The sequence below is a fragment of the Octodon degus genome, unplaced genomic scaffold (assembly GCF_000260255.1).
Source record: "Octodon degus isolate 3935 unplaced genomic scaffold, OctDeg1.0 scaffold00164, whole genome shotgun sequence".
In the NCBI taxonomy this organism is placed as follows: Eukaryota; Metazoa; Chordata; class Mammalia; order Rodentia; family Octodontidae; genus Octodon; species Octodon degus.
In genome coordinates, this window is record NW_004524740.1 from 3,435,848 (window position 1) to 3,449,984 (window position 14,137).

The 14,137-nt window shown below is 35.9% G+C and overlaps 1 protein-coding gene across 7 annotated transcripts in view; it reads left to right on the forward strand.

Moving 5' to 3' along the window:
- Positions 1–14,137, forward strand: part of Bcas3 (BCAS3, microtubule associated cell migration factor) — a 633,943-nt gene that overhangs the window by 254,931 nt on the left and 364,875 nt on the right. For all 7 annotated transcript variants that reach the window (XM_023703174.1, XM_004643019.2, XM_004643020.2 and 4 more), the window contains exon 15: positions 4,393–4,657. In XM_023703174.1, the coding sequence (XP_023558942.1) occupies positions 4,393–4,657 (265 nt within the window). The remainder of the gene's footprint in view (positions 1–4,392; positions 4,658–14,137) is intronic.

The window sequence follows — 14,137 nt, forward strand, 5'->3', positions numbered from 1 at the left end:
AGAAAAAAGAAACAAAAAGAAAGAAAGAGAAGAAGAAGAAGAAGAAGAAGAAGAAGAAGAAGAAGAAGAAGAAGAAGAAGAAGAAGAAGAAGAAGAAGACCTCAAGTATGCAAAGAGACTATTTGATTATCCTTTGAGCACTATAGCTAAGTGGTGAACCTTTTAAAAAATACTGCCTTTATTGAGACCCAATTCATACACATAAAGTTCACCATTTTAAAGTGTACAATTTAGTTATTTTAAGTATATTTTTAGAGTTGTACACTGACACAACTGTCTCGTTTGGGAACATTTTCATCACTCCAAAATAAACCTCGTCCTCAGCAAACGTTCATCATTCCCTCCTGCTGGCCCTTGGCAATTACTAATCGATGTTTTTGTGTCTGTAGATTTGCTTATCCTGTACATTTCCTAAAGACAGAATCATATATTTAGCCTTCTGTGTGTGACAGTTTTTACTGTGCATAATGTTTCAATTTCAGTCCACCTTTAAGCATAGATTAGACCTCCCATTTCTTTTCATGGCCAAATAAAATTCTGTTGTATGAATGTACCATACTTTGCTGATCATTTCATTAGTTGAATAAGCATTTGAGTTGCTTTCAGTTTGGGGCTCTTAAGAATAGAATAGAGCTGTCACTGGGTTCTTTTTGGCCTGGGACTTGAGCTCAGGACCTTCGGCTTGCCAGGCAGCCGTTGTGCTGCGCTGACCTGTGTTCTCTGCACTTCTGACTGTAAACGTATGGATTTTTTTATGTGAGCAGTTTTTTTTTTCTTTTTGACACCTAAAAGTGGAACTTCTGGGACACATGATAACTCTATTATTTGTTTTTCATTGGTGCTGGTACTGGAGATGGAACCTAGGGTCTTTACAATGATCTACATTGCTAACCCTCCTTTTTAAAAATTTTTGAGATAGGTTCTTGTCTTGTTGTCCAGGTTGGATGTAAACCTGTGATCTTCCTGTCTCAGCCTCCTGGTGTGCTAGGAATGATTAATATTTTGAAACATTTTCTAAGTGGTTTTACCATATATATATTCCCCAAGGAAATATATATCTATATCTATGTCTATATCTATCATTTGCATGTATCCTCACCAGCACTTATCTTTGTCTTTTTTCTGTTTTACTTCCATAATTTTATTGAGAAACAAATAGCAGTGAGACAGTTTCAAATCAAATTGGTAGGACAGTTTCAACAATTAACACATTGCATACTCTTTTCCTAGTGGTTATTTGCTGTACAAGATGCAGACATGATATCCTATTTACAAACACTATTAGAACAAATCCCTCTATTCATTAAGAGAATGTAACTATATATCTATCCTAACCATTTGAATACACAGATACAAAATGGACATTCATCTGTATCCTCTTTTTTGTTTAGTTCTGTCATTTGAATATTATAGGTGTGTTAACTCAGCAAAATATTCCAAAAGAGTCCAGCAGTCCATAACAGTATTGAGTCTTCCGCTTGACTGGCAGTGTCAGAAATTGTTGACCTGAGTCCCCTATAGCTCAACATAACACCATGGCTTTACTTCTTATACTTTGTTTTTAAATTTTTCTGCTGGATGGTTAAAACCAAGATAAAGCAAGATCTGTGCAACAATGTCTTTATTCTTTGAACATATCATTTTGATATGTGACAATAATCTGGAATAGTAGGCATGTGGCTGCACTTTTGGTTTAGCCATGCATTGGGAATTTTTTGTAGCAGTACAATCAGTGAAGTTATCTTGTCTTGCTGTATAAGGTAAATTTTTTCAGGAGGTTTTAGACTCCTTTGTAAACTTGTACTTTGATGAATACGTACAGCTTTTGTTCATAATAAATTTTGAGATATTATTTAAAGTTTTAATCTTGAGTTTAGACTTATTTGAAGATCCGATATGGTGGAATGTTCTTCTCTGCTTGAGGAATTTTACTTAATTCATGTTGTTATAGTGAAAGTCAATACGCCTCACACTCACATATTTGTATACACGTAGATACATGGTTTTTGTGTTAAATTTCATTCTTAGATATCCTTATAAAGTACTCTGATTTTCCCTGTCTCAATTCCCCTTTGCCCCGCCTCAACCTCCTTTTATATTTGTAGAGCACTATTGGATAATTGTGATAGAAAATTAACATAAATCAATTTAGGAAACCTTCTAAAGTATTTGTGGCAGCCTTCCTTTTAGAAGCAGTGTGTACAGAACAGTGGAACAAGGGCTGATAGATATAGCTGGCAGTAGGGTGCAGGCTTAAGTATGCATGAGATGCTGGGTTGGGCTCCGAGCATATGCACCACACTGTAGAGCAATAACACATTTTACTTTGTTTTCATTTTATGACAGAAGTAAATGGAGATATTTTTGCTCAAGTTTTTACCTTTAGACTAATATCAATGTAGCGATAGTAAATTAAAATTGCTACCTCAAACACCAAATAACTTAATTCAGTGTATAAATCTAAAACTAATCAGTAGTCAGTTTTCCCTAGGTCAGGTCTGTGAATAGCTACTTGTTTGTAAAGTCTCTCAGATCTCATAATGTGACTGTGTGCATTTCTTTTTATATTTCCTGTGTGTAATGGCAGTTGTCTCAGTCTTCGCTTGTTGCTGGGAAGAATACCCAACACGCAAAATGAAGGAAGGAAAGGTTTATTTAGCTCACAGTTACTGAGGACTTCAGTCCATAGCCAGCTGGTTCCAAGGCAGAACGGTGCATGGCAGAGGGCAGCAGTTCATGGCAGCAGAAGGCAGCAAAACAGCAAGAGCAAAAGGGAGGAGGAGCAGCAGTAACAAGGGCTACAGAGAGCAAGTCTGCCTCCCTTAAGTTGCATTCAGGCTGTCTGCCCCAGGCTGGGTAGTTAGTACTCATACCCATAATCCCAGTGGGCCATGAGTTAATCACAAACTCTAGAAGTCTGCCCCATGACTGCATGAGGCTTTGGGGGACACCTATACACAAACCATAATGGCAGTACAAGGGCAGAGTTGCAGGCACAGTAGACAATAGAGGTGGTATATCACACCCAGTCCAGGGACTCTTGATTGAAAAAATGTGCCACACTCTTCAGGAATCTGTGTACTATCTTTGTTGTTGTTGTGAGTGTATGTTTAGAGTGTTTTAATATCTTCTTCTGTGTACCATCAGTGTGTCTATCCCTGAATATTTAAGTAAATTCCTACCTAACTTTGCTACAGCTCCCTATGTCCTTCTGGGTTTTACTTGCAAAACCATTTTTTATTCCATTATTTCTGAAATGAAATCCAAACACCACTGGCTTTTTGCTGACCTCTGTGCAGCTTCTGATATCCTGATGAACTCACCTACCATTTCTGCCTTTTATTTGTTATAAAATGCCATATCTAGGCTGGGTGTGATGGCGTGTGCCTGTAATCCCAGTGCTTGGGAGGCTGAAAACAGGAGGGTCACTAGGAGTCTGGTCTGTGTAGTTAGGCCCTATACTAAGTACATTACAAAAAAAAAAAAAAAAAAAAAGTAATAGGTAAGTAGATCCAAACTGGAGTGACTTTCTCCCTGTAAGAGTATCATACTTAAAACCAAATTCCAGGAAGAGTGTAGGGGCTCATCTGTGTAATAGCATCAACTCTGGAGGCTGAGGCAGGAGGGTCACACGATCATGGTCAGGCAGGGCAGCTCACTGAGATTGTCTCAAAATGAAAGCAAAGCAAAACAAAAATAAAAAAATAAATGAACAATGACAAAAACCACAGATAAATTCCCCAGTTCAGGGTTACTTTTTAAGAATTTTTTTGTACGATTATTCATTGTGCTCTACGTTACCATTTCCTAGTGAAGCAATCTATTATTGTACTTCCTTTTTGCTGCCACTGTGCCTGTACACATCAGAGTTATTTCACATCCCACATACTACCTTGTAATAAATTTCTCATGTGTCTTAGCTTCCTATTAAGCTGTAGTCACATAGATATATTATTTTATTTCTAATATTTTGCAGTGTGTAATTAGCATTTGAATCAATGATTGAATTAGTAACTTTTGCTATATTATATAACTTTTTAGCAGTTTTAGCATTCCATGTTTATTAGAAAGTCTTTTAGGAAAATAAGCCTGACTCAATTTTTGTTACAACTCTGTAAGGAATCAGATGCCTCGATCCTGTTTTCTAACTTGCCACTCCATGCAGCAAGGACCAGAATTCTCCTCTCTAAATTTTGTGGATCCCTGATGAGGGGTTTTAACTAACATTCATTGTGAAGCTCTTACCTGTAGAACAGGTGACTTCATGTATTAACTTATTCTTAGGTAAATTGCAGAATGAGACGATCAGCTCTATTAGCAATTGGTGATATGTGATACTCTTAGCCCAATCCACATAATTTCAGCTGTTCTTGTATCTTGTCTCATCTCTAGGTTCAGGACATCTGCTTCAGCCATGATTGTCGCTGGGTTGTGGTCAGTACCCTCCGGGGTACTTCCCATGTTTTCCCCATCAACCCTTATGGTGGCCAGCCTTGTGTTCGTACTCATATGTCCCCGCGAGTGGTGAATCGCATGAGCCGTTTCCAGAAAAGTGCTGGCCTGGAAGAGATTGAACAAGAACTGACGTCGAAGCAAGGAGGTCGCTGTAGCCCTGTTCCGGGTCTATCCAGCAGCCCTTCGGGCTCACCCCTGCATGGTAAACATAGTTTCTGTCTGTCCATTGCTCCCTTCAATCTTTCTTGACTGTGTTTGTAACTTTAGGGAGCTGAGGTAAAATAAAAATTTCGTAATCTCTTTATAGAATAACAGGATCTTAAACTCATTTAAAGTGTTCTTATCTATTAAACCATTAATCAACTTGAGCCAGTATAGTAGTGATGATCTATACCATGCTCTCTAAATAGGGATATAAGGGGCATTTGTTTTTATGCTTAGATAATTTCACCATACTTTTTTAACTTTAGAGAACTAATCTGCATTTCCACATGTATCTTCCAGAACATTCTGTCAATAATGGGCCAGTACTATATAGTTCATTAAGAAATAGTCATTGTTGCAAAATAATAGTCATTAGTCATTTCCATAAATGTTCTATGTGGTGGAAAGTTAATTTAGTCAATACAGAAAATCCTTTTAAGTATCTCTCACTTGTGTTGTTTTTTGAGGCAGTGTTTAAAATTCCTTACTTATTCCTCTGTATAGACCTGCTTCTATTCATTTATCATTTCTGATATTGTTCATATATAGTATGCTATCTGGTTTTGTGTTTTTCTAATAATGCTGTGAAAATGTTCTACTGTTTCTTGGTATAAATATATACTTATTTTTGAATGGAAATTCTGAGTCATTACATTTGTTAATCCTAACCTTTGTAAGTAATACCAGAGTGGTTATACTATTTCATTTCTATCAGAATGCCTTAAAATGTGAGCATTGGGTGACTCTTTTTTCTGAGTAGTACATATTCTTCTTGATGATAACTATGTTAGGTAGCTTTTCAGGATTGAGGTACTGTGCCAGGCATTGTGTCACACACCTGTAATACCAGCTACTTAGGTGACTAAGGTAGGAGGATGACAAGTTTCAGACTAGCCTGGGTAATTAATTGAATCTTTCTCTCAAAATATAAAGAAAGACGCTGATAAATTCAGAAGGATTTGTAGTCTTTCCATTTGTATCTCATCAAAGAATAGTCTCTTACCTGTCTTTTTTCCTCCCATTCTCCCTTTTTCTTTAAGCAGACAACACATACCAGCTTTTGTCTTAGGCTTTGAGCACAGTGTCCAACAAAAATTAAAATCATTCCTGGCTTCACAATTCTTTTACTCCAAGATAAAGACAGACACTTTATGACCACACACAGATACCTTTCAGTATATTTTGGTGACAGTTCCAAAGTACCAGCCAATGAGAGAGCGTATCATTTGCACAAGGGCAGCAGTTGAAGGGTAATGCTAGATTTATAAATTGAAGTATAATGTTTTTCCTCCAGCTTTATTGATTTCATTGCTTTCATAATTGTATAGAAATTTCAAAAAGGAGATTCCACACTCTTTGACAATACTTAAAATTTTTATAAGGCAGGAATTTCAGGAGGCAATTTTTTCTCAGTAACACATAACGTTAACATGTTACCCCCAGAACTTCATCATGTTTGTAGATTTTCTCATTTTGGAAGCACAGACAGTAAAGTCACGGTCATTTTTCTTCATTTTCTTTTTGTGTCTTACATGTGAAAACAAAATGGGCATTGTTGTTGGTTAGTTCTAAAAATGACATATTTACAAGTTTGTGTGAGTAAACAGTCTGATGCTGGTTAAAAACCCCAATATAACCCTTTGAACAGGGTGGGAGTCATCTTGAAATTAATCATCTTTTGGCAGTAATACTGTTGTTGTCTGTGCTCTTTTTAGCAAAGTAAAGGAAACTGTTAAATAACAATTGACATAGGGGTATTTCCTTTTTACTTTTTGGAGGCAATCCAGTTTAGGTTAGGATTATTTTATCTATTTGCCTTTTTTCTCCCAGAGGATGTTTTTATATTTGAAATATATTCTTTCTAAATATCTCTATTTTCCTAGTTTGTTGCTATGACCTTAGTGTAGATGAGGAGGTCTTAAATTGAAATTCATGTACTGGGATCGGAAAAAAAAATTCAGTCTGTATATCTGCTACCCTTCAACCAAAAGTAAGCATTACTTTTCATTATGAATATAGAAAACATATGCTAATAGTATTAGCAGTACTTGTAACATTGTTACCAATAGAAAACACAGATGTTTCCAGATAACACTGTATATACAATAATATATGTCTTGAATTATTGAATATTTCTTCAAATATTGTTTATGCCCATTATTACCCTGAAATTATTACAAGATTGTAATATTAAGTTGAATTTCTTGTGTATATCACTGTACTACATTTGAGCTATTTTAATGTGATCATTTCCATTTTAACTATGCACATTATATTGCATGCATTTATAACTGTTATTCAGAAATGGAATTTACAAACTTTCCTGTCCAAGTAGCCTGTGATGCAACAATGATTATGAATCTCCGATCATGAACTGTTCTTCCTATTATACCACAAATATTTCCTGTTAACCATAGAATCTGCCAGCTTTGTACTTAAAATCATTGTGTCTTACTGTACTGCTAGAATGTTAGAGAATGTCTCATCTTATTTCCATCTTCTTGTTCCACTATACCTAGACTTTTTGTACCTTTCTATGACTATTCCACATATGTTGATTTTTTTCTTTCCTGTATGCGCACTTGGAATCATTTTTATTTTTATTTTTATTTATTTTTTTGAGGCACGGTCTTGCTATGCATTTCAGGCTGGTCTTGAGCTCACTTTGTAGCTTAAGCCTAGTCTCAAACTCCCAGTGATCCTCCTGCCTCAATTGTGCTGGGATTATGGGCAGGCATGTGCCACCTCTCCCAACTTAGTTTTTACTCTTTTGAATGCCTACTCAATCAGCCTTAAGCGCTCTCTCTCTCTCTCTCTCTCTCTCTCTCTCTCTCTCTCTAAGGGAAGGGTCTACAGGGTTTCAAGGTCTCACTACTAGATAGGACTCGTAGTGATCCCCCTGTTTACAGCCTCCCAAGAGCTGGGATTACAGTCATGCGCCACCACTCCCAGTTTCAATTGCCATCTCAGCAGGCCCCAGGGGCGGGGCCAGCACTTTAGGCCCGGAGATAGAACCCCCTGTTTGTGTGCACTTTAATCTGCTGAGCTATTTGGCTGGCCCTTAAGTCTTCTCTTGATGCTTTACAATATATAAACCTTGGTATTGGTGTCCTGTACATACTTCTATCTCATGGGAATATGGAAATTACTCATGTCTACCCTTGTTATTACATTGACCTCTATAATGACAGAGCTTATCTTTTGCATGTATCTGGGCACCTTACGTATTAGTTGGTAAAATTTAAGGCCTTAACTATCGTTAGATGTTGTTTTAAGAAAAGCAGATGGGAGCTGGGAAATAGCTCGGTGGTCAAAGCACCTGCCTGACAAGTGCAAGGACCCAAGTTTGATCCCTGATAGCACATGTCGTGCTGACCCCAGAACCCAGGTAACACTGTGCCTGCCACTGAAACTGGGTGTGGTGGCTAACGTCTGTAATCCCAGTACTGGGGAGGCTGAGACAGGAGGATTACTACTAGTCTGAGCTGTGTAGTGAGACCCTGTGCCAAGATAAATAAATATATTTAAAGAAAGAAAAACAGACAGGGTTTAAATCATTACTTGACAGGATGAAGATATTGTCATTCGTGCTGACCTCACTTTTCAGTTTAGTAGATACAACGATTGTTTGTTTAGGAACTATGAGTTACTGTTTATTATGTCTAGGCACTGTTTGGAGCTCTAGAAGTGAATAAAATGGAAAATGCCCCTTTTCCTATACAGCTATGGAGATAAAGAAAGAGTGAAAATGGAATAGGAAATGCCTGGAGTGGATGGCTATTTGAAATTAATATCGTTTTTGTAGGCTTTACTGAAGCGATGGCATTTCAACAAAAGTGGAAGTGAGGAAGAAAATGATGCAGATACCAGGGGGTGGTGGGAATATGCAGGGAGTTTTTTAAAAAGTAAAGATAAGGAGGCTAAAAGTGTGCAAGATGCATAACAAGTAATGAACTCAGAGGAGATAATGTGGCCAGGTCATGTCTGCTTTGGCTTAGTAACAAGGGAAAGCTATGGAGGGTTGGGAAAAAGACCATGAAGTGATAATGCTTTTTTTTTTTTTATGATTCAAATGGAGAATGTAGATTCTCTAAATGGACAAAGGTAGAAATGTAGTGAAACCATTTAGCAGAGTATTGGAAAAGTCCAGGCAAGAGAAGGTTACATTTGGAGCACACCATTTATGATGAGTTTGTCTGAAGTTACTAGATTTCTTCATTTTTTTATTTTATGGTAGGACCACCAGTGTTTCTGGATTATTTTATGATCAAGTATGAAAGAACAGATGAGTCAGGGTACGTAGGTAAGGCTTTTTGTCTGAGTAGCTGGAAGAATAGACTTGGTGTTCGTTGGCTGAAACAAGGAATGTGTGTGTGGGTAAGGAGATTTGTGGATTGGGACAGGATGATTTGTTTGTGACATGTTAAATGGAGGTTGTGTCTCTGGCTCCTACTGATGTGCGTTATCTGTGCCTGGGGTTCACTGGGAACATTCATGTATATGGAGATTAATGTTTTGAAGGCATAGATAATAGTTGAAACTGAGATCAAATGACCTAATGAGTGATTATAATGAGAGGTGTCCCAAAAATGAATGCCAGGATCTCCAAGCCATAGTGACATGAAAAGGAAAAACATACATAAGAAATCTGAGGCCTGGGGAGATAGCTCGGTGGTCTGAGTGCCTGCCTGGCAAGCCCAAGGATCCGATTTCGATCCCCAGTACTGCATGCCATGCTAGCTCTGGAAGCCTGAGTGCGCTATGCTGGCCACCAAGACCAGGCATGGTGGCACACGCTGTAATCCCAGCCTGGGGAGGCTGAGACAGGCTGCGTAGCAAGATCCTGTATGAACAACAGCAACAACAAAAAAGAAGTCTTAGAGGCTAAGTACATAAAGTTTTTTTTTTTTTTGGTGGGGAGAAGAGAATAATGAATGTGTTCAATTGTATTTATAGATCAATATAGATAAGCGAGAAAATGTCAGCATTAAACTTTTTCATATAGACATACGGCTTTTGTTTGGGTGGAGAAGTAGAGGCATCAGTGGGGGCATTTTAGTAAGAAGGGAAACTGACTCTGTCACTTTTCTTTTAGCATGTGGGCAAAGTATTCATTTTCCCCTTCTGAGACTGTTTATAGTCTTCTTCATTTGATGGTTTACTGTAATTATTTATTTTTGTTGAGTGAGAGTTTTCTGGATATAGACCACATCATAGTTGTAAATACAAAACAACCACACACTGCAGCCTTATACGATTTCACCTACTTAAGAGAATCAGTAATAATGTGATGTTGCTTGACTTCTTTTTTCACATCATTGTTTACTTGCAGACTGAAGTTTCCATGAGTATGTTTTAATCTTTGCCAAGGAAAATCAATCATGTGCACTGTAGCTCTGCCTTAAATTTTATGCCTCATATCACATAGAATATATAAACAGTGTATACATGTTAAGTGGGGGAAAATCTTTCAGGATAGTTTATTACCTAGGTTTTTGCTGATTCTATGGATTTTATTGTCTTAGCTCAGATGCAGTCTTATTTCCAATTTGTCTTAAAATATTCTGAATTTGTTTTCCTCTTTAATGCTCCCATTATTTTTCTAAAAATTTTTGACATTTGGTATACACCAAGATCACATGTATTTTAAATATTTTTCATGACATCTACTGTAGTTTCTCAGATAGCAAAAGAGTTCTTTATGGAAAGTGTAGAGTAGCCTTCCTGAAAATATATATATATATTTTTAGGAATCACTAATTTGAGAAACTGTGTATTAGAAAAGATTAGTATAACTGTTTCTTTCAAATAGATAGTAATTATTACAAAAGCTTCAGTTTCATAGCTAAATTGAGAGGATAGTACAGGTATCATTTTGGGTAAAATCAGATAGCCTGTGGAAACTCTTAAAACTCCAGATGTTATATCTATAAATTGTACTTTAGAATTACAGTATTCTTTTAAACTTAGTTTTTCAAGTGCTTTAATGATTAAACTATTCAGATATTTTATTGTTGAGTTTATTTGCTTTTGGGAATGTCATATGTTTTTCTCTGTAAGTTTGACTTTAAAAAGAAATGTCCATTTATGTACTTAGCACTTGAGACTAAGCCAGAATATTATTTTTTATTTTGCTTTTTGTTACTCATGAAAGATTTGTACTTTTCTATACATTTGTTTTACATTGGTAGATTCATACACATCCTTTCAAAATAATTTGTTTTAAATGGTTAATGAGACAAACCTCTAGAGGGCAATATTTTCTCAGCTTTTCTATAATTGGAAAAAGGCAAACTGCTCTGAATGGGGGGGATACTGTAGATATTGATGTCTTATCAGATATAAGAACCCCTCTCTTTATTATGTCTTCTATTATTTATTTATTTTATGCTTCTTAAACTCTTCTTGGAGAATTGGGCTTTGGTAATATATTACTTTCACGTAATATCTTTGAATTTTCCATCTACTTACCGAGTTCCTGTGACTATATTTAACTAGTTGAATTGAAGCAAATCATTTAGTTCCATCATTAGGATAAGTAATTTCAATGTGTTCTAAAATTTATTTCTTTGTTTTTCTGCATATTGACGTTCAAGGGTTTTTGATCAGTGTATTCTGCTATCAGAGTGGTGAAATTCCATGTTGCGACACTGGATTGTTATTATGGTCCATAATCTCTTTCCTTTCTGTTCACATCGTGTGGCATTGATTGTTGTGGTTTATTTTTTAATGCAAATTTTATTTTTATCAAATAAATATATACATTCATTATAAAAATCAAATGCTATAATGTTCTAATGAAATATAAGGCAGTCTTCTGCCCTGCTGTCCCTCTCATCCTGTCATTTCCCAAAGGTCTCTTCTTTCGACTCTTCATAAATTATTTTAGCTGTTTTAGTTTTCCTCTCCCCTTTCTGGAAATCCTGTTAGTTCAATAATGCATCTGCTACATTGGGCTTTTAACTTTAAAAAAAATTTTTTTATGAATATCCCTACCTGTAAAATTCTCATCTTGTTGCATGTTTATTTCTAGAATGGTTTCCAATACACTTTTATTTAAATGTTTCTTTTAGCATTACTTCCTTTGCTTGATTTACTGTCAATTTCTTTTGCATAGTGGGGATTGAATCCAGGGCCTTTCCACCTAGCCACGGTCCCAGCCCTTTTAAAATTTTATTTTCATACAGATTTTGGTAAACTTCTAAGTTGCCCACACTGGGCACCAACTTGTGATTGGCTTGCTCAGCCCGCAGGAGCTCTGGGATTGTCAGTGTGCACCACCACGCTGGGCTGGTTTTAAAATTTTATAGATACCATATTGTTTACTTCTTTGAAAGTCATATTTTTGTGGCATTTGCTCCTTTTAGTTTTTATTTGCTCCCCATTCCTTACTTTCAGTTTGTTTGATCTTTTTGTTTCTTGTTAGAAAAGTGGTTCTCAACTGATTTCACATTTGTGCTCAAACTAAATATGTGCTTCAAAAAGTTTTGATGTCAAAGCTTTATCAGACTGATCAAGCTATAGTACTGACATCAGTGATTGGGAATTTTTGATTGCTCGTTCTTATTTTAATTTTATTACTTATTTTTATACAGCTAATCAACAACTCAGTAGAAGGAATTAATTGGGAGCTCTTTAAATTAAGAAGGCCATACATTCAGGGCCCAGGTAGTTATCAGGTAGGACAACACATGTAATAATTACTCTCTTTTCACTCAGATCCATCAATTTCCCTATCAAGGAATCTTTCTCCTTCCTGCTTAGGGAGATGTTGTAGTAACACACACTTTCTGGCAATAAACCTAAAAGGTGGTTTTCAGGCAGTTGAAGTTATTTTAGTCTAGTGATTAAAAGAACCTACTTTCATGTTACTGTTGCTTTTCCAGGAAGGAGGATAGTTAAGAATTATAGTCTGATACCATTGAAATAAGAATATTTCTGTGAAAACCCAGAAATGGAATTTTTAGTTGATTGGAGAAAAAAGTAAAAACTATGTATTAATAACTAATGTTAGAACAGCGGTTGAATGTTTACCTTTATGTGTTCATCCAATGGAAATCCGAATTTTTGTTTAGTATTTGATTTTGCAAAAATTAGAGGGGGAGAAGCAAGAGAGAGTAACCAGTGTTTTGGTGATAGACATAGCTAAATAAATTTAGAAATTATCATTCTTAAGCATCGTAGACAAAAATGCTCTTCAAGTTTAAAATCTGAGCAAGAGGTAGAAATTTGCTCTTGATAGTTGTAATCTATCAAATGTTAAAAAGACAGATTAACACGGCAACAGGTTTATGTCTACTAAGAAACAGAAACTCTGATGGCTTTTACAATAATAGAGTAAATGGCATTTTGAATTTGGAGGAGGATGTGAAAGGGAAAAGGATTTAAGGTTCATTGAAAGAGTTATTCACATTAAGTGATTTGTTTTTGCAGGTGAGAATATTGAAGTTATAATGAGGCACCAGAGAAAAAGTGTTTCAGAATGGACAGAAGAATTAATGTGGGCATTTGTTATTGGCATCTTCAGAAGAGATAGGTTACTCCATTTTTAATGTGAAGATCAATTTCTGGGAGATAATACTTAATAAATGTTCAATAATATGTCATTCCAGTCAAGTTTCAGAGGGAACTGAAATGTGTCTACATTTGATAAAATCATGGATGAGAGAAAATACAAAATGATAGAGCTAGCAGAGAATCACAGGGAATGAAAGAGGAGTCATTTTTTAATAGTATTACACCTCCATGTGGGTTTCATGCTGAAAGCTTTTGCATAGAAGAAAGTTTTATATACCTAGGACAATTTACAGGTATGCTTTTAGAAAAGTAAAATTAGAAGATCAGGACTTGAACTAGTTATTAGGGTTCATATGATGTATCAAGTTTAAATTCTTTATTGTTAGTTCTTTTCACAAATCTTTGATGATTTAGACAGCACTATTGAGTATTGGTTTATTTTTTCTTGAGTGGAATATATACGCATATTTTGGTGGAAAGATGCAAATGTTTTGAAGCTAGAATTAAAATATATATGAATATAAAGGGGTTTATCTTTCCTGTTGTCTAAAATGCTGATTTGGCCCTTTGCACTGTATTGCCCATCTTTGTATGATTGTTAAATTCGGTTGCTTTTTCCCATCTAAAGGAAATGCATCTTTGACACTTCTCATGACCTGAGTCATGATGCTGAAATAGAGCCAAAAAATATTCTTAACAGTCATGGGTAATAAGAAGGAAGGTTTCCGTTGGGGTGGCGAGGGGAGGGGCAAGTGGAGAACTGGAGGCTGTGGGGAGAAGAGAGTCTTTACTATTTTGGTTTATAACTTTTTGCTTATTAGGAAAGTTGCTTACATTTTATTGCAATATTTGTTCCTCAGAAGAAAATATCTTGGTTTTAATATTTAATAGTTCATAAGGTGTACAATTGAACACAAGTTCTATAAATGTTTTTTAATTATCCATGTCCTACGAAAATATC